The sequence below is a fragment of the Pipistrellus kuhlii genome, unplaced genomic scaffold (genome assembly GCF_014108245.1).
Source record: "Pipistrellus kuhlii isolate mPipKuh1 unplaced genomic scaffold, mPipKuh1.p scaffold_m20_p_14, whole genome shotgun sequence".
Taxonomy (NCBI): domain Eukaryota; kingdom Metazoa; phylum Chordata; class Mammalia; order Chiroptera; family Vespertilionidae; genus Pipistrellus; species Pipistrellus kuhlii.
Genome location: NW_023425449.1, coordinates 2,314,074 through 2,332,828, shown reverse-complemented (window position 1 = coordinate 2,332,828; position 18,755 = coordinate 2,314,074). Strand labels below are relative to the sequence as shown.

General features: G+C 56.2%; 1 protein-coding gene across 1 annotated transcript in view; it reads left to right on the top strand.

Annotated features, from left to right (window-relative positions):
• TG (thyroglobulin) overlaps window positions 1–18,755 on the top strand; it is a 131,951-nt gene that overhangs the window by 39,768 nt on the left and 73,428 nt on the right. The window contains exons 27-35 of the mRNA XM_036437531.2: window positions 1,615–1,779; window positions 5,507–5,572; window positions 6,295–6,375; window positions 7,542–7,679; window positions 8,673–8,849; window positions 10,518–10,629; window positions 11,459–11,538; window positions 12,438–12,581; window positions 15,386–15,448. Coding sequence (XP_036293424.1) covers window positions 1,615–1,779; window positions 5,507–5,572; window positions 6,295–6,375; window positions 7,542–7,679; window positions 8,673–8,849; window positions 10,518–10,629; window positions 11,459–11,538; window positions 12,438–12,581; window positions 15,386–15,448 — 1,026 coding nt within the window. The remainder of the gene's footprint in view (window positions 1–1,614; window positions 1,780–5,506; window positions 5,573–6,294; window positions 6,376–7,541; window positions 7,680–8,672; window positions 8,850–10,517; window positions 10,630–11,458; window positions 11,539–12,437; window positions 12,582–15,385; window positions 15,449–18,755) is intronic.

Below are 18,755 nucleotides of genomic sequence, written 5' to 3'. Positions count from 1 at the left end.
AGGTAGATGTACACATGTGCGCATGATCACACACATGTAGAGAGCATGTCTCTATGAGCACACATTTAGAGACACTGCATTCTGCGCTGGGGCGCCCCCGCCTGCTCTGGCCTGTGTGTATTTTCGGAGGCACCAGCTCCCCGGCCCCAGTCGCTCACCAGACCGTGTGATCTGCAGCCGGAAAGGCTGACCTCACTTCTGGAGGAGCCCACGTGGAGGAGGGATTTGTTCCGAGGAGTCCAGAGCCCACAAGCCCTTTTCCATGTGCTGCTGGCCGGCGGCCTGCCCGCCGCTCCCGCCGCGGGTCACCTGGGATCTGAGGCTGGCGGGAGGCAATGCTCTCCCGGAGACAGACACGGGACCCGGGCATGCCGTTCCCAGTCTCAGCCAGCGGCCAGACGGGGGCTGTGGCTGCACGGCATTGGCTGTGGCTGCCCATGGCCAGGAGCAGAACCCGATCCGTCCTCACCCCGTGGTCTGCAAAGTCATTTAGCTTGTGGGTGGATCCCCTCCAGCCCCTTCCTTCCATCCCCTCCAGCCCAGCCCCCTCCCACTCCCACCTTCACTGGTTTCATTCCCACTGAAGGTTACTAATGAGAATTCTCGATGCTTCCAGACCTGCATTTCAGCAAGGCTACTAGGGAGTGGGGTTCAGAGGGACTCTGAGGCCCCAGGTTCACACGAGTGCAATGGAGACTGGCAATGTGCTCAGCAAGGTGACCTCTGACCTCTGACCTCTGGCCCCACCTCTCAGACACTCGGAGTTCTCGTTGATACGCTCACAGAGGTGGGAACCTTTTTTTCTGCCAAAGGCCACTTGGATGTTTATAACATCATTCACGGGCCATACAAAATAATCACCTTAAAATTAGCCTGCTGCCACATATTTTAAAAAATATTTCTTTATTGATTTCAGAGAAGAAAGGAGAGGGAGAGAAAGATAGAAACATCCATGATGAGAGAGAGAGTCATTGATTGGCTGCCTCCTGCACACAGCCCACACATCCGTACATGAAGCCTGCAATCCGGGCATGTGCCCTGACCGGGAATCGAACCACAGCCTCCTGGTTCACAGCTCGACACTCACCCACTGAGCACTGGCTGGGCTGGACCGGACATGTAATTAGCTCACCTTCATGCCTTGGCAGGTCCAGGCCAAATGCCATCTCGGGCCTCACATGGCCCGCAGGCCGGACGTTCCCCACCCCCGGGCGTCTGGCACCTGGAGAAGCAAGCGGCACGTGTCTCCTGAGGCCCGAGAGCCGCAGGAAGGAGGCACCGGCCTCTGCCGCTTCCTTGTCTGTTGCTTGGCTGGTGAGAGGGACCGAGAGGCGGGCAGATGCCCTCCAAACTCTCTGCAGGCTCTTCCTGCCCAGCCCTGGGGATGTGCCAGGGAAGACCACGGCACAGCCATCAGGGAAGAATAACCAACTTAATACCAACTTAATAACCAACTTAATAACCAACTTAGCTCCGGGTTCTGGCTCCAGGTTCTAGCTCCCTGCCACCTTGAGGAATTGTCCCCGGGCCTCTCCTGGCCTCCCGGGCACAGAGGCCAGTCTCCGAAGGGGCCTCTTCCCATCACTTCGACCTCTCTCCTCCCCTGACCCACAGGGCCCATGGTCTGCGGCCTGCTGAGCTCGCCCGCCGTCCTGCTGTGCCACGTCCAAGACTGGAGAGACCCCTCCGCGGCCACGGCAAATGCCACGTGTCCCGGCGCGACCTCCAGCCAGGGCAGCCGCCCGGGGACCCTGCTCCTGGGCGGCCAGGAGTTCCAGAGTAAGTTGCCTGCTGCCCACGTCCCTTCAGGACCAGTGTCCTCCCCGGCGAGGTTTGGGGCTGCTCTCGTAGGAGCGTCTCCAAACCCCGAGGGATTGGTGCTCCTGCTGAGACACGGTACCCGGAATGCTGCATCCGCACAAAGGGGCACGGAGAGGGCTCCTACAATGAAGCAGTTATGGATGCCGCTCTTAAGGCTCAGGCTGGCGGCTCTGCGGCTCTCAGCCGGGCTCCCTCGTGCATCCAGGGGTCCATGGCAGGGGGCTGAGCTGGTCGTGGCTGGGGTGGCCTGGCCCTGCCTCGCAGCTCTCTCGTCCCTCTCCTGTCGATGGCAAAGATGGAGGAGCCGGGTCTCCGGAGGGTGCGGCTCGGATCTGACAGTCACCTGAGGGCACACGGCTTAAGGGAGTCCAGGCGTGGGGAGACCCACATGGCCTTCCGTGGCCGGTACCTCACAGTCTGAGCAAACTGTGTGCCTGCAGGGGGGTGAAGGCCTGGAGGCAAAGATACCTTCTGTCCCCATTCTACAGCTGGAGAAACTGAAGCACAGAGACCTGAGGACTTCCCACGGCCTCAGAACTTGTAGACAGAGGGCTGGTCTCTGCATTAGCCCTTGAGGGGCTTGGGAGTGTTTGACACATGCTAATAATATCAGGGGACATGGCCATCCTCTTAAAACCCTGCCTTTGTTTCCTGTGGCGTGTTAAGAGCTAGATTGCGCCTTATTAATTAAAAAAAAAAAAAAAGTATTGTATTGAATTTTTTACAGAGAGGAAGAGAGAGAGATAGAGAGTTAGAAACATCGATGAGAGAGAATCATCGATAAGCTGCCTCTTGCACGCCCCCCGCAACCAAGGTACATGCCCTTGACCGGAATCGAACCTGGGACCTTTCAGTCCGCAGACTGACGCTCTATCCACTGTGCCAAATGGTTTTGGCACGCCTTGTTAATGTTTGATTGTACACCCTCGAGCGTACACCCCAGCCCAGAACACCACGGGGTGCGCCTTTCCCAGGGCCTGGAGGAGAGATCACCGCGTTGGGCGGAATTCCACGACGCTGAGTGTCCTCTGGGGGCGAGGAGAGCCCTGCCGCTCATTACGTGACGGATCGCAGACATATGGCACCGCTTATTCTGTGCGGCAGCCGGAACGGAAAGGAGCGTCTGAAGAAAGACGTGGGGTAGACTCACGGGCAGTAAATCCACAGGGAATTGCTTAACACGGAGCATGTGCTTGGGACGGGCCCAAGCAGCGAAGACTGTGCCCTCGTCTGGCCTCCTGGGGAGGACTGTAACCGAGGACGTTGGGGTCCGGGGTTTTGGAGTTCGGGGAAGGTGCAGCTTGGGGTGCAGTCAGCATTGTGTGGAGGACGCCCTTTGATGGGGGTTCAGGCAGCCCGAGGCCTATTCCAAATGGGAGGTTGGAGCTACCAGCGTGTTCCACTGCAAGATTTAAAGGGCCGTCCGTCTGGCGTGGCTCAGGGGCTGAATGTTGGCCCATCAACCAGGAGGTCAAGGTTCAATTCCCGGTTGCAGGGCTTCCACCCTAGTGAGGGGCGTGTAGGAGGCAGTCGGTGGATGATTCTTTCTCATCCTTGATGTTTATGTCTCTTTCTTCCTTACCATCCTCTATAGAATCAGTTAAAACCTTTTTTTTAAAAAAAGATATATTTTGTTGATTTTTTACAGAGAGGAAGAGAGAGGTTCAGAGAGTTAGAAACATGAGAGAGAATCACCGATCAGCTGCCTCCTGCGCACCCCCACCTGGGATATGCCCACAACCAAGGTACATGCCCTTGACTGGAATCGAACCTGGGACCTTTATGTCCACAGGCAGTCGCTCTATCCACTGAGCCAAACTGGTTTCGGCAGTTAAAACATTTTTAAAGAAAAGACTTGAAGGGCTGCAGGGAGAAGGGGACAAATGGTCCAGGAAAACGGGGGCTGGGGTGGGAGGGGGGCGGGTGCCAGTTGCAGAGATGAGCTGGGAGGTGTGTGACCAGCATGAGGAGGAAGGTGTGGGGCTCAGGCACCCTCCCACTTCTGTTTAAGCTCGGTGCCTGGTTGACCGTGGCCTCCAGCAGGAGCCCACGCAGGGTCTGCGTCTCCTCAGTGTCCAGGGGACACGTCTGGATGTTTTCAACTACTAGGTGCTGGCGGGATTGATCTTCCTGTTTCCAAAAAAAAGGGCTTGGCGAGCTCCCGGACGGCATGCGTCTCCTCTCTGACAATGGCCGGACAGTAAAGGAATGAAACACAGGCCGATCCAAAGCCCCCCCGGCCCACAGCGATGGCAGCCTGATGGGACAGACAGGCCTTGGCAGCAGCGCTCGGGGCTCACTGGGGATTTCAAAGGCTTCCTTTGGCTGAGCGGGGACGAGCCTCGGGCTGACGGCTGGTGCTCCCCCTGCACGGGGTCTGCTTTGCATCAGCGACTGTCACTCTCCAGGGCGCTGGGAGCTGGGCGGAGGGACGTATAGTCGTCCCCGATCATCGTCACCAGATGCCCCAGATCAGATGTCCGGTGGGTGCCTACAAGCAGGACGCCCCTGTTGGCCCTTTACAATGTCACCGATCGCGTGCCACCGGGCGCCTCGCACGGAGCGGACTCAGGATGAGGCTGATTTGGGAAGAAATACAAGACAGACCGGGGCAGCGGTGCAGGAGGAGAAGGCAGCTAGCGAAAGGTGCTCTCTGAGCCCGGGGGGGAGTCTGGCCTGGAGTCCCGCCCAGCTCAGGGCTGTGGATTCCATAGCCACGCAGACACAGCACGTGACCTCCACGGAGGGCGGTTAAGACCACGTGGACCCCCTCAACCTCAGGAGCCAGGCTCCGTGCCAAACCCCAAAACCCTAATGGTGTCCATGAGCCTGCAGCCCCGATCATGGAGCCAGTGCTGATGACTCAGAGCCGGCAGGCCTGTCTGGGGGACAGGGACGTCCTAACCCAGCCGCCGTGGAAAGAACGCAAGGGTGTCTGACAGGCAAAGCCATCCACCTGAAATATTGCTCAGCGGGTGGGGGTAGGGGTATGGGGTGTGGGGGGATGTTGGCTGCTCGGCTCTAGCTACCCTCTCCATCAGTGACATCGAACCTGGGACGTGTGGGGGCTTGGAGGGACGGTCAGAAGTCTGCATTCGGGGAACGAATTTGGCGGCGGATGGCCTTGGGCCCTGCATTTGCTCTGTTGTCCTCATCGTCCCTCCTCGCCGGCATCTCTGTCCTGAACAGGGTTGTGAGGGTGGAGCGTCTAAAAGGAGTCAGACCTCGTTCCCCAGCTCTGGCGGCTCTAGTGCGTTCAGCGAGCCGGCCAGGGCTGGCCAAGGGTGAGCTTAAAGAGAGGGCCGTTCGGTGAGCGCCGTGTGAACCCAGACGGTGCTGCCGACGGGCATGCTTAAAGGATGAGGAGCCCGGCCGGTGTGGCTCAGTGGTTGAGCATCAAGCCATGAACCAGGAGGTCAACAGTTCAATTCCTAGTCAGGGTTCATGCCCAGAATGTGGGCTTGATTGGGGAGTGAGGGGGGGTGGAGTGCCCTGAACAGGAGACCAGGGGTCTGACAGCTCTGGTTTTGGGGTCCGAGGGCTGGAAGAGACTCTAAGAAGTTTTTAGGGGTGCGCCTGTGTGGCGGGAGAGGCCAGTGTGGGGGAAGCGAGGCAGGGTGGTCCAGGGGTCCCCAGTGAGAGCAAGCCCACTCCAGCTCGTACCAATACACACCTTCCTTTGCAGGCCCGAACCCCCTGGAAGGGACTCAGGGCCCCCTGACCAGTTTCCAGCAGGTCTACCTCTGGAAAGGTAAGCTCTGTGCTGAGGTTGGGGTTGTGGGGGGGGGGTGGGGGGGGGGGGCATTGATGATAGGACCCGGCCCGGCCCTGGCCTCACCCGGGGCACACTGCTCTCCAGGGAGAGACAGAGGTTTTCTCCAAGCTGTGCTCTGTGTACGCTGAAGGGCCTCCGCTCTCATAGATGAGACACCAAAGTCTGAAAGGAAGGGGAAAGTGGAAACCCACGAAAGGGGAGGAAGAAAGGGCTGGCTCCCTGAGACCTGGAATGGGAGCTCTGAGGGCACCTACGGGGAGGGCGGGGCTTCTCCTGGGGGCCTTGGCCACAGGCGCCTCTCCCTGAGGGCGGGCGAGGGATCAGCCCCTGGGGGTGGTGCATGGCCTCCCACTGCAGGGGGTGCACAGAGCCGGGAGAGGGGGAAAGAGAGGGGGAGAATGGAGTGAAATGGAAACCTTACTCCTTACCTTGCAGGGATTGTAAAGATCAGTATTTATGAACATGTTTCAGTACTCTGAAGGGGTTTATAAATGTCACTCATGTCAATACCAAGGACGATGACAGCTCTGTTCCTGAGAGGCTAGCTGTTCCAGAGAGTGCAGCCCCAGTCCCCGCATTGTCCCGGGTCGTGTGTTGGGCACCGGCTGCAGACCGTGACGACCTCTCACGTGGCCACCGTGGTGGCCTCCTCCCCCCGAACCCCAACATTAGAACAACGATTCTTGTTCTCCTCCTAGATTCTGACATGGGGTCTCGGTCCGAGTCTGCGGGCTGCAGAAGGGACATGGGACCAAGGCCAGCACCTCCACCGGAAGCAGGTACCAACCCCAAACCGAGCGTCTGGCTCGGAGACATGATGGAATGGGAAGGGTCTATGCCACGAGTGGGCCATTCTGCAACCTGGACTCCCTCTGAGCTTCCAGCCCAGCTGAGACGGAGACCCAGCAGAGCTTTGTCTGTTACTCAGAATCCCTCCCAGGTCTTGGGGGTCAGGGGGAGGAGCTCCCCTCCTGGTGGGGTGGAAAGGGGTCCTTCTTCTTGGAGTCACGTGATAGCTCTGAGGACCATAGGCGTGGCCCTGGCTCAGAGTGTGATGATGGAGTTTACAGAACCTTCTCACATGCCACCGAGTCCTTCACACTGACATCGCCACGAGCCCTGTGTCTGCAATGCTCACCGGGCTGAGCGCATGTGCTGGGCCACACAGGCCCCGCACAGACTAGGGTTCCCACCTGCCAGCCTCCCCATGGTGGTGGACAAGGCTGCGGTAGGGATGGGAGGTGGGAGTGCCGGGGAGGGAGGACACCAGGAGGCCTGCAGGAGTCAGATCTCCGAGCAGCCGGCAGGGTCTGCCAGACATTTCCAGGGCCCCCGGGAGATGCTGTTCCGGGTCAGGGCGCAGCTTGTGCAAAGGCCTGAGGACAGTGTGAGGGTGAAGGCTCTTGGAGCCCCTGTCTTGCTTTCCTTCCGTCCTCCCTGTCTGTGCTCCCTGCGGCGCCTCTGGGAGGAAAAGGGGACGTCCCCGGGGCTTCAGAAGACAGGAGGGGCGCCAGGCCTCCCAGCTGCAGAGTCAGCGTGGACGCCACAGCTGCCCGAGGAGGGGCGGCTGCTGTGGTCAGCACAAACGTGGCCCCTGGGCTGCAGGGCAGCAGCCAGAAATAGCCGGGGAAAGTCCCGCCTTGGGGAGAAGTGGACGAGGTGGCTCCCAAGGTTTCTTCCAACCAAGATTCTAAGATTTTTGCAGCTGCATAATTTTAGAGCTTTCTGGGGCTTTCTGAACCTTTTTCTCTCAGCCAGACGCCCAGTCCTGTGGACCTCAGAGCTGCTCTGGCCTCACATACCTTGAATATGAGTGCGTGTGTGTGTGTGCACGAGGGAGAGAGAGAGAGAGAGAGAGAGAGAGAGAGAGAGAGAGAGAGAGAGAGAGAGAGAGAGAGATTGAGGAGATAAGGGAAAAGAGGTTGACTTTTTCCTTCTCTTCCAGATGTGACGTCACAGCTCTTCTCCCCTGTGGACCTTACCCAGGTCGTTGTCAGTGGGAACCGGTCCCTGCCCAGGCAGCAGCACTGGCTGTTCAAACACCTGTTCTCCCCTCAGCAGGCAGACCAGTGGTGCCTTTCCCGTAAGTATGCTTAGACCCCGCCCTTCCTCCTCCTGACCCTGCGGCCAGGCGTCCCAGCCCTGGTTAACAACTGGAGAAACAGGGAAGGCCAAACTCAGTGGCTTAACTCCCAGGTCACTGCAATGTTAGCACCACAGGTGATGGGAAGAAAGGACATAACTCATATCTTTAAGATGCTCACACTCTAGTTAATTTCTACTCTGCTCCCCAAACCCATTATCCATCCATCCCTCCACTCATCCATCTATCCATCCCTCTCTCAGCTCATCCATCTATCCATCCATCTCTCAACTCATCCATCCATCCATCCAGCCACTCATCCACTCATCCACTCATCCACTCATCCATACATCCATCCATCCATCCATCCATCCCTCCACTAATCCATCCATCCATCCCTCCACTCATCCATCCATCCATCTTTCTATCCATCCATCCATCCATCATCCATCTTTTTATCCTTCCTTCCTTCCATCCATCCTTTCATCTATCCATTACCCACAGGCATAACCTATGTTCTGGGTCTTGTGTTTTACCTTGGGGATGAGAAAAACACACACAAACATGCCTGTCAGAGAGCTCACGTAGGCCAGTGGTAAAGTGTCACATGGGAACAGCAGCAGGAGATCATCGCGGAGTTCATAAGGTTTGACCGTCCAGTGGCCTCTGGACTGAAGACGTGGCTGTCTCCGAGCTGGACCTTCATAGATCCAGCGGAGTTTTACCCTCTCTCCCCTGGACTGCTCATGCCTCACCCTATGGACTCTGCCTTTATTTAGAGCCACATGACCCCCCAGTTTTGTACGACCCTCTCCCCAGATATCAGAACCCCAGTGTTTTTCTTGGGCCTTCCCGACTGGACAGCCCTGCCTGTCCTGGGCATGTGCCTGCCTGGAACGCCTCCTGCGGAGGCCTGTCTTCTCAGAAGATCCTGCCGAGGTCACAGTCCCCGGAGGCCTCCCAAGCACTGACCCCGCCGCTCCCTTGCTGCAGGCTGTGCCCAGGAGCCCTCGTTCTGTCAGCTGGCCGAGATAACAGACAGCGCCCCCTCATACTTCACCTGCATCCTCTACCCGGAGGCCCAGGTGTGTGACGATGTCCTGGAGCCACGCCCAGAGGGCTGCAGACTGACCCTGCCCCACAGGCCGGGCGCCCTGTTCCGGAGGAAAGGTGAGCGCTTCGAGTGATGGTGGAAACTGCGCTTCCTGCGGGCGGAAGTGGCCAGAACCTGTCTTCCTTTGGTAAAAATAGACTTTTCCATGCTCATTACCGAGAGGTCACACATTCACAAACGCACCAAGGCAGCTGTAAAGAGTAATTCTGCCCTGGAATGCTGGCCCTCGGAGAAGCTACTGCTCATACACGGAGCAGTTAGAATTCCACCGGGCTGCATGTTACAGAAAACCTGCCAACAGTGGCTCTGACAAGATAGAAGTGGGTTTTTCTTTCTATCTAGGGCACTATTTTTCAAAATATTTTATTTATTTTTTATTGATTTCAGAGAGAGAAAGGGAGAGGGAGAGGGAATAGAAACATCAATGAAGAGAGAGAATCATTGACTGGCTGCCTCTTGCACGCCCCCCACTGGGGATCAGGCCGGAGCACGTGCCCATGACTGGGAATTGACCGTGACCTCCTGGTTCATAGATCAACACTCAACCACTGAGCCACGCCCACTGGGCGACACTTTTTTTTTTGGAAAAAAAATTTTTCACTCGATACAGTCTCCATTTCTTCCAAGACGTTGCTATCTTTTACCGACTCTTCTTTCCTCTTTGCTGGAAGCCTTCCTCAGGTATCTGACGCCCTTGGCCTTCCACTCGATGTGAGAGGAGGGCCCCGTACTTGGTCAGGAAGCTCCCAGGGAGCAGGGGAGCTTGTTGACTTGAGGTTCGCCTGGAGGGTGATCTGGTGGGGCCACCCTTTGGGGTCCCTCATGTCATGGTTTTTGGGTCCTGCCCATAGAGAAGCCTCAGGGGCCTGGCCTGGGCATAATGCCTGGTGCTATTGGCTTGGGTTCCAAACCTGGTTGGGAGGAAGCCTCGGTGTTCACCATGCGCATTGGCTGGAGAGTCTGCAGTCTCCGGTGTGCTCCACCACCACTCTCCCTGGGCACCTAGGAGACCCTCCTCTTCTGTCCTCTAGAAAGCCAGGCTTCCACCTTCCTGTGTCTGGAAGAGGGCAGGGAGCTGAGGGGGGCAGGCAGCAGGAGACGGAACTCTTCCCGAAGCCATTCCGAGCCCATCCTGCTCCCGCCCACCCCCATCCACGCATGCCGCCCTCAAGCCCTTTGGGATTCCAGCAGGTGGATGGAGTGGTTTCTTGCTTCTTCCCTCAGAAAAGTCCTCCACGTTTCTAGGCTGATTAACCCAATATTGTGCTCTGCCTGTGAGTGTCCTAGCTCCCAGGGTGGTGTGCTATGGCCCCTGTCCGGTCCGCGTTGTCTTGTGCGAGTGCCACAGCAAGCCCTTTCCTGTTCCCACAGCCGGGTTGGGCGTGTAACACACCCTCTTCCACTGCTCTGTGCACCTTCATCCTTGTATTTATATATATTTATTTTTATTGATTTCAGAGAGGAAGGGAGAAGGGAGAGAAAGAGAGAGGGGGAAAAAATCAGTGATGACAGAGAATCATTGATTGGCTGCCTCTTGCATGTCCCTTCCTGGGGATCAAGTCCACAACCTGGGCATGTGTCCTTGAGAGGAATTGAACCTGAGGCCCTTCAGTCTACAGGTTGACGCTCTACCCACTGAGCCACGCCAGCTAGGTCCATCCTCATATTTTATGGATTCAGCCAATCTTTCCCTAAATAACAGAACTGCTTCCTTCCCCATGCAGTTGTTCTGAAAGAGACAGTGACGAACTTCTATACCCGCCTGCCATTCCGAAAGCTGACGGGCATTTCCATCCGAAGCAAAATGGCCATGTCCCACAAGCCCATCTCCAACGGGTAAGCTCCGTCACCCGCCCCATCTGAGAAGCTGCCCACGAGATGGAGGCTTCACTCACCGGGATGTGACTTGGAATCCTGGGCTTCTGGGTGGGGAAGGAGAGAGCCCAGAATGAGGCAGGTCCCCACACCGGAAAGGAACTTGGGCAGAGAGAGCTCTCAGGAACCGGGAATGAGGGGCCGGAATTGGGACATGTGTTCGGGGCAGAGGGGACTCTGAACGGAGCCCAGAGCATTGGTTTGGAGCCACTAAGTTCCTTCTGGTGGGACTCGTCCTCGGAGGTGAGAGTGGGGTCCAGGAGCCACACTGAGGAATCAAGCGAAGTAGATTCAGCATGCAGAGGTGTGTCCTGGAGTGAGAATAGCCCACGGTGGAGCAGGCTAGAGGGGGAACACAGCTCTCTGCACCTACACAGGCACCTGATCGGGTCAATGACTGTAAGCCCTGGCCCCCCACCCCCACTTCTGGAGACACCTTCCCTACCACCTCTTCCCCTTCCTAGAACCCAAAGCTGGAACTTCCTTCCTGCCTGGAAGGGTTTTAGGGTACTGGGCCAGCTTGGCTTAGATAAGCAAATAATTTATGTTCAATGAGTGAGTGAGTGAGTGGGTGGGAGACTGACGGATGGCAATTCAGTATTCCTGAGAGGAGAGTAGAGTGTTTTTAGAAAATACCTCAAAGCTAGGAACCCATTCATGCACATTGGCCAGAGCACCCCAAGGTAGGAAGCCCTAAAGAAAGCAGGCCCCTGGAAGCATGCCCTGTCCCCAGTAGGTCCGGGAGCACCCATGACACCCTCCGGGCCTGCTCTCTCTCTCCTCACGACAGGTTCTTCGAGTGTGAACGGCTGTGCGACGTGGACCCATGTTGCTCCGGCTTTGGCTTTCTCAATGTTTCCCAGCTAACAGGTAACAGTGACAATACCCCTCCAACCCCCTCCCCCCTCCACCTCCCACCACCACCTCTGACCTACGCACAGCACTCTGTAGCCTAGGAAACGCACTCACATCCGCAATCTTACCAAATCCTCAGCACCTCCTCCTGGCGGGAGGGGAGGAGCGATCCGGTCCCCAGGTGGAAAGCGGGGCTTGCAGAGGAGAGGCAGCTCAGGAAGGTGACAACTGGGGCGTGGCTCTAGGTCTAGTACCTGGTCAGCTTTTCTGGGCTCGTCTGCCTGGCCGGAGCGCTCACTGAACATCTTAACGTCCAAGACTCAGGCCTGGCAGCTTGCGGGGTGAACGTTGGATCCATTCAGATGACCTGTGTTTAAACTCAATTACTTGCTAGCGGTGTGTGACCCTGGAAAAATCACTTCATCTCGGAGTCTCAGCTTCCTCACCTGTAAGGTGGGGCTGGGTGAGGGCTAGGTGATGTGTTGCAGGCGTCCCCAGCACAGCCCTGGGCATGTGACGGGTGCTCCATGAGTGTTAGCTGCCTTCATTCCTTTGCTCTTGTGCCAGATTCTCCATCGATGGCTAAGATCATACCTACAATAGCTGTCAACCCCAAACATCTACTAAAGGATGTGTTTGCAGAATTTCCCTCTTTCGGTTTAGAAACTTCTGTCTTGATTATTTTCCTGGTCCTGACTATTATTATTTTTAAATTTATTATTCTTTTTTTTGTTAAATTGAATTTGTTGGGATGACATTGGTCCATAAAATTATAGAGGTTTCAAGAAACCGAAAGATACCTTGAAAGAAATGAAAATGAGAACACAGCAAGCCCAAATCTATGGGACACAGCAAAAGCAGTCCCAAGAGGGAAATTCATAGCATTCCTGGTCCTGGTTATTTTTTTGCTCCAGGAGGGCAGGTGACATGCCTAACTCTGAACAGCTGGGGACTGCAGACCTGCAGTGAGGAAAGTGGAGGAATCTGGCGCATCTTGGACTGTGGCTCTCCCAACACAGAGGTCCACACCTATCCCTTCGGATGGTACCAGAAGCCTGGTGAGCAATTGGCTCTGAACCGCTATGTGAGCGTCTTCGGTTGACTGGTTTCCAGCCATGTATGAGGATGATGTCCTGGGGCCTGGAAGTAGGTTACTCAGGACTCATGGGGTGCAAACAACAGTCACGGATTCTATTTAAATTAAGCAGAAAGGGACTATTTGGGGGACTCTGTTCATAGACTCAGAGGAAGGATGACCCACTGAGTCTCAGCAACATGGTGTGCTGAGGAGGAATGCATGAGCAACTCCTTGTGTGTCACTGTCATTGCTACGCTCCTCCAGAGGGTTTTTTAAAAATACATATTTTATTGATTTTTTTTCTTAATAGAGAGGAAGGGAGAGGGATAGAGAGCTAGAAACATTGATGAGAGAGAAACATCATCCATCAGCTGCCTCCTGCACACTCCTTACTTGGGGATGTGCCCGCAACCAAGGCACATGCCCTTGATCGGAATCAAACCCAGGACCCTTCACAGTCCGCAGGCGGATGCTCTATCCACTGAGCCAAATTGGTTTGGACTCCCCCAGAGGGTTTTGGTGGTGGCATTCAAGCTGTAAATTCCAGGGAGAGAGTTTGTCCCAGCTTGTGAGCCCGCCCCGGGGGCAGAGTAGCTTGAGTGACAGGCCAGGGACGCTGTATGCACCGCGGAGAGGAAGTTCCTCAGAGAGAGTTCAGGCGCTGATACTGGAGAGAGGAAGATGGCAGGTGTGCGCGCCCCCAGGTCCCCTGGCTTTCTCATCGTGTCAGTTAGGAAAGTGCAACCGCACCTCTCTCCCCCCCACACTTCTTCCCATCTCCTCACCCTCCGCCTGCGGCAATCTCACTTCCCATCGTTCTCGTGCTCAGGGACCAGCCGGGTACAAGGGCACTTGAGCCGTAGCCCCATTTGTTCTTAAATATCTGGGCCTCGGAGAGCTTCTCACGGGCAATGGCGACACAGCCTTGGTCCCTGGGCCGTGCCCACAGCACAGAGGTGGCCGCTGTGCCAGGCCGACTCCAGGAGGAGGGAGGCCCAGGCCTGCGGGCTGAGCTTTCTGGCTTTGCTGACACGGTGAACAGAAGCTCAGCGTGGCTTAGCCCAGAGCCCAGAGCCCAGATGAGCAATTGTGAATGCAAATGAAGGGGTTGGCAGCCCGTTCCTGGCAGGGGACCAGAGAGGAAGTATTCTGAACATCTGGGTGGGAGGAGCGCGGCTCTGTGGCCACGCAGCGTCCCAGAGACTCGGAGTTCCTGGAAGGGGCCGTGCACCCTCTGCCCTTTGAAGAAAGTGGGGCTGACCGCTCTCCCCGCACTGTGTGAGGCCTGCGAGGGGGCAGGAGCAGCGGTTAGTTCACATGTGGCCTCTAGAAAAACAGTGGGCGCTCCACATGTCCCTTCTTCTGCTGAGCCAATGCGGGTGGCCCCGAAGCAACTCCAGATGCGGGAGCACCCCCCGGGAGGGCGTGGCCGGCTCTCTGGCCGGGTCTGTGTGCTCCCTGTGTAGAAGCTGCCACAGGGAGGCAGTTCCTGTACAATCCCCTCTTCACCATCATGCACGTCCCAGCAAAGCACTTACCCGGCACAGCGCTGGCTCCAGGCACTAGGCTAACATTTTGCAGAAAACATCTTATTTAGTCCCCAAACAACCCCATGAGGTAGCACCTGTTTTTACCCCCTCCCCCGCCCCCTTCAGCGCTGGTTGGCAGATATTTTACAACCAGGGAAGACGGAGGGAAGCCCTGGTTTCTTTCTAGCTGTTGCCACTTGCCATGGTGTAAATACTCTCACCCACGGCCAGTTTCAAGCCACCAACGTGATGTCCTGGAAGGCAGAGGTGGGAAGGAGCAGAAGGTTAGCCGTCATTTGTTTAACAAATGGGAATTAGCCGAGCGCGAACGGGTCAAGGTTACAGGGAGGGGACACAGCAGGAGGGTCCCCAGGGCACTGCCAGTCCTCCCGGGGACAGAGGGTGCTGACAGTCTCAGGGCCCAGGGCAGCTGAGAACCTTCACAGCTCAGCTGTTCCTGTGCAGTGACGGAGCCCCCTCCTCCTCACCCCCCCGGAGGGCGGGCAGCACCCTCTGAGAACCGCGGGTGGTGGGTGAGAAAGAGCAGCAGCAGCAGCAGAGCTGGGAGGCCAGTTCCTGCTGAGATGAGCCGCATGGTTGCCTCATGGTGTTACGTCATTTCCAGTGTTTCATCGATGTTCCTTTGCAAACCAAGCTGCCTCTGAACTGCAAGTTCATTTCCAAGAGCACAGCTACTGCGTCTGAGGCAGGGACATTTCTATTTTGTTTTTTTAATTTATCTTTACTGTTGAGCGTATTGCAGATGTCTCCGTTCCCTCCTCCATTGCCGCCCACCGCCCCCCATTCTGCCCTCCCCCCCTCCCCAGGCTTCACGACACTCTTGCCTGTGTCATGGGCCGTGCATACATGCACGGACATTCTTCGTGTGGACGTTTCGGTGCCCTCAGAGGCGGCCACATGGCTCTGAGCCGCTTTCTCCCAGGAAGGACGGACGTTCACTCAGAGGAGCAGGGTGCAGGCTGGCCGGCGGGTGCAGTGGGGGGGCGGGCATGGCGGCCGGCTGGCACCTCTGAATGTTGTCTGATGGATGCACAGAATGTGGGTGACTGGGCCTTCACCAGCGGTCCTCCGAGTGCGGCCCAGGCCAGCAGGGCTGGCGAGTCCTGGGATCTCAGACGCCATGGCAGCGGGAGCCCAATTTTGCCGCCACCTCGTTGTCCCTCCCATCATGCCCTCCGAGCTCAGGGCCCCAGGGGGAGGACGAGCTAACGGGCTGCCGTCTTGTCCTTTGCAGTCGCTGAGAACGGTGCTCCCGGCTTCTGCCCCTCGGCGGCTCCGCCTTCCCTCCCGGAGAAAGGTGAGCTCCTTGTCCGTGTCTCTGATGCCAGTGCCCTCTCCTCCTCCCCCGTCACTGCTTCCTTTTGTCCGGTGGTCTGCCACTCGCCGGACCCTCTCAGTCACTCATTCCGGCTCCTACCCATGGCACACATGCAGAGGCAGAACGGAGACCCGCCCATTTCACAGATGAGGCAGCTGACTCACAGCGATGGCATGCCTGGGTCTGAACACCACAGCCACCTGGAAGCGGGGGGGTGGGGGGGGACCCCAGCCCCGTTCTCTGAGGCTCCTTTCAACCCATTAAGGAAAGGCTAGGCCTGCAGAATCCTGGGGCAAGGTCAACCGTGGTGGCACTTGTAGCCAAACAGTGAGGGAACTCAGCTAGCTCCGCATTAGAGCAGAGGCGTTCGGGCTCACGGCCATCAGCACGCTGGGTGGCACTGTGGCATCTAAGGCGGGCACCGGCTCTGAGCCTGGGAGCAGCCTGGACTGAGGCTGCCTGGGTCCAAGGCGGCGGGCAGAGGGGGGAGGGGGCTGCTCTGGCCGGAGTGTGGTGGGAGGGGGCGGGCCTCCTGTATATCCCTTCCCCGTGTCCCACGGTCAGGAAATGAGAGGCTCCGGGAGCCGCCGAGACGTTAATTCCTGCCTGTGACCTGACGTCTGAGGGCTCCAGACACCTGTCATTACCGCCTGGTGGGGAGGCAGACATAGCTCCCGAGGGAGGCGGCCACTCACGGTCAGGGCCGTGGCCGAAAGTGTAAGCGGCCCCAAGATGCCGGGTTCCTCCTCTCTGTGGAAACTGCTAACTTTGGAGGTCATATTTTTTTCTCCTCCTGCACACTTTATTTTAAAAAAAAATTTAATGTCTTTTTTTTAATTGGTTTCAGAGAGGAAGGGAGAGGGAGAGAAACATCCATAAATCATGTATCAGCTGCCTCCTGCACGCCCCCACTGCGGATCGAGCCCGCAACCAGGGCTTGTGCCCTTGACTGGGATTGAACCCGGGACCCTTCGGTCTGCAGGCTGACGCTCTATCCACTGAGCCACACCAGCTAGGACTTTGCTGCACATTTTATAGAGAATGTCAGTGTCTGAGCACAGGATGGCTTCAGGTTCCCGAGGCAGAGGGAGGTGGGGGTCCTTGTTGCCAGTCTGGGCTGGCAGGGGTGGGGCTTAGGGAAGGGAGAACATACTCAGGGCCAAACACATGGCACACGTCCCAGCCAGACTGTGGTCAGAATTGATTCTGAGTTTTATCCAGGTGATACACGAACATGTGAAATCATCTAAGAGTCCCCGAAGGTTTGTCGTTGTTGTCGTTGTTGTTGTTTTCTAAGTCAGCGTGTTCCCCGTCTCGCCGCTACGCCCCTGCCATTGGCACTGCCCGAGGGAGGCCGCTCCCTTCGCCGTGTTTAGCTGGTGCCTCTCACTCTGGCCTCCACGTTTCTAACAACAGGCGGCTCTTGCCGGGCCTTGACTTTCCGGTTTGGGCGGTGATGGCTGCGTCCAGGCCTCGATGACCCAGGCGTCAGTGCTCTCTTTTGTCACCTTTTTCTGCTCTTCCGCCTTCATTCTCAAAGCCCAGTCACAGCGAGACCCGGGGCTGACGCAAGTGCATCGGACTGTGAGCCAGGCTCCCCGGGGAGCCGCGGCGGGAACGCAGTCTCCTGTTATCACCACCCCCGAGGGGCCTGAGCTGGCCGTCTGTCCCAGCCCCGGTGCCACCCTGCCTTCCAGGGCCCGGCCGCCTCCTGGGCTGCCTGGGGTCCGTGGAGATGTGGCGTGTCTTACCCCACCCCCTCAGCACCCAGAGAGTTAGTGCTCCACGTGGCCTGTCCGCCAGCACGCCGTCCTCCCCTTCTCTTCCTCCGCATTTGTTGAAATCCCTTTGCTGCTGTCTGCTCATTCTCACCGCCTTCCTTGGTTAGCTTTGTGGGCTTAGATTTTCCACTCGTTTCTCCATTTGTAGGGAGCCGTGGAGGGAGAGGAGAGGGATGTGCAGTGTTTGACTCAAAGCAGTAATATACTATTTTTTTTGGAATCTCTCAACTTCACGGTGCATGTTGTCCTCAGCGCTGTGCTGGCCATTCGCTCCTCATGCAAAAGCTCAGGAGACAGGCCCTTGCTTAACGCTTACCGCCCCTGGGAGGCCGGGACACGCAGACAGAGCGCAGGGCAGTGACGGCAATGAGCAGCTGACGCCCGGTCAGTGTGTCCGGTCTCCCAGGCTTTCTGTGCGGTCTGAGGCGCTGGAATGGCTCCATGGTGTGACTTCTTTTTTGTTTTTACCTATTTTTGCATGTGTCTATTTCCAGATTGTTATACAGGGTGGGGCCTGCGTAGGTTTATCGTTGTTTATATGGAAAAATAGTAGAATAATTAATACGTAATAATAATACAAGAATAAACTGTGTTTTGTCTCCTCACCACTGCAAACCTACTTTTGCCCACCCTGTATCTCTCTCTAAATCATGCATGCACGAGTATATTCATTCATTCATTCATCTGTGTCCTACTGTCACAATGCTCCCAACCTGGTGATGAAAAGGAGGTGAGGACAGGACAGCCTTATCAGTGACAGCTGTGCTGCTATCCCATTGGGTGGACCCCCTGCCGTTCACAACACCCCTGTCCCCTGTTTAGAACATTTGGTTGTTTATGGCTCGTTATGAGAACACTACAACGGATACCTTCATGCAGGGAGCTTCTGCCAGCAGCCAGCTCGTTTCCTCCAAAGTGAAGTGATTGTGTATGAGAACTTCAGATGTTAAGAGTCTAGACCAGTGTTTTTCAACCTTTTTTGGGCAAAGGCACACTTGTTTCATGAAAAAAATCACGAGGCACACCACCATTAGAAAATGTTAAAAAATTTAACTCTGTGCCTATATTGACTACATATAAAGTAATTCTCTTGAATAGGAATCAAATAAACACAAAAAAAGTATTTTATAATTACTTTATTATGAAATATTAAGTAAACAAAATAGTGAAAAATTATAAAATTCTTGTCTTGTCTGCACCTACGGCACACCAGGCAACAACTAGTGTGCCGCGGAACAGCGGTTGAAAAACGCTGGTCTAGACTTATATTGCCAAAGTAGTCTCACATAGTTCTTCCTAGTGTTTCTCCCCCCCCCACCCCCCCCACACACATTCTTAGAATCACCTAAAAATATTACTTATTGAAATTATAGGTGAAGGGGGCTCCATAAATCTAATTGACAGGTGCAAACCATTAGGCACAAATCAACCACAGTGTGACTATCCGGGAGCGATGGTACCAGCCCCCACCCTGGCGTTTTGCTAAACGTTTGTGTTGCTGAGAT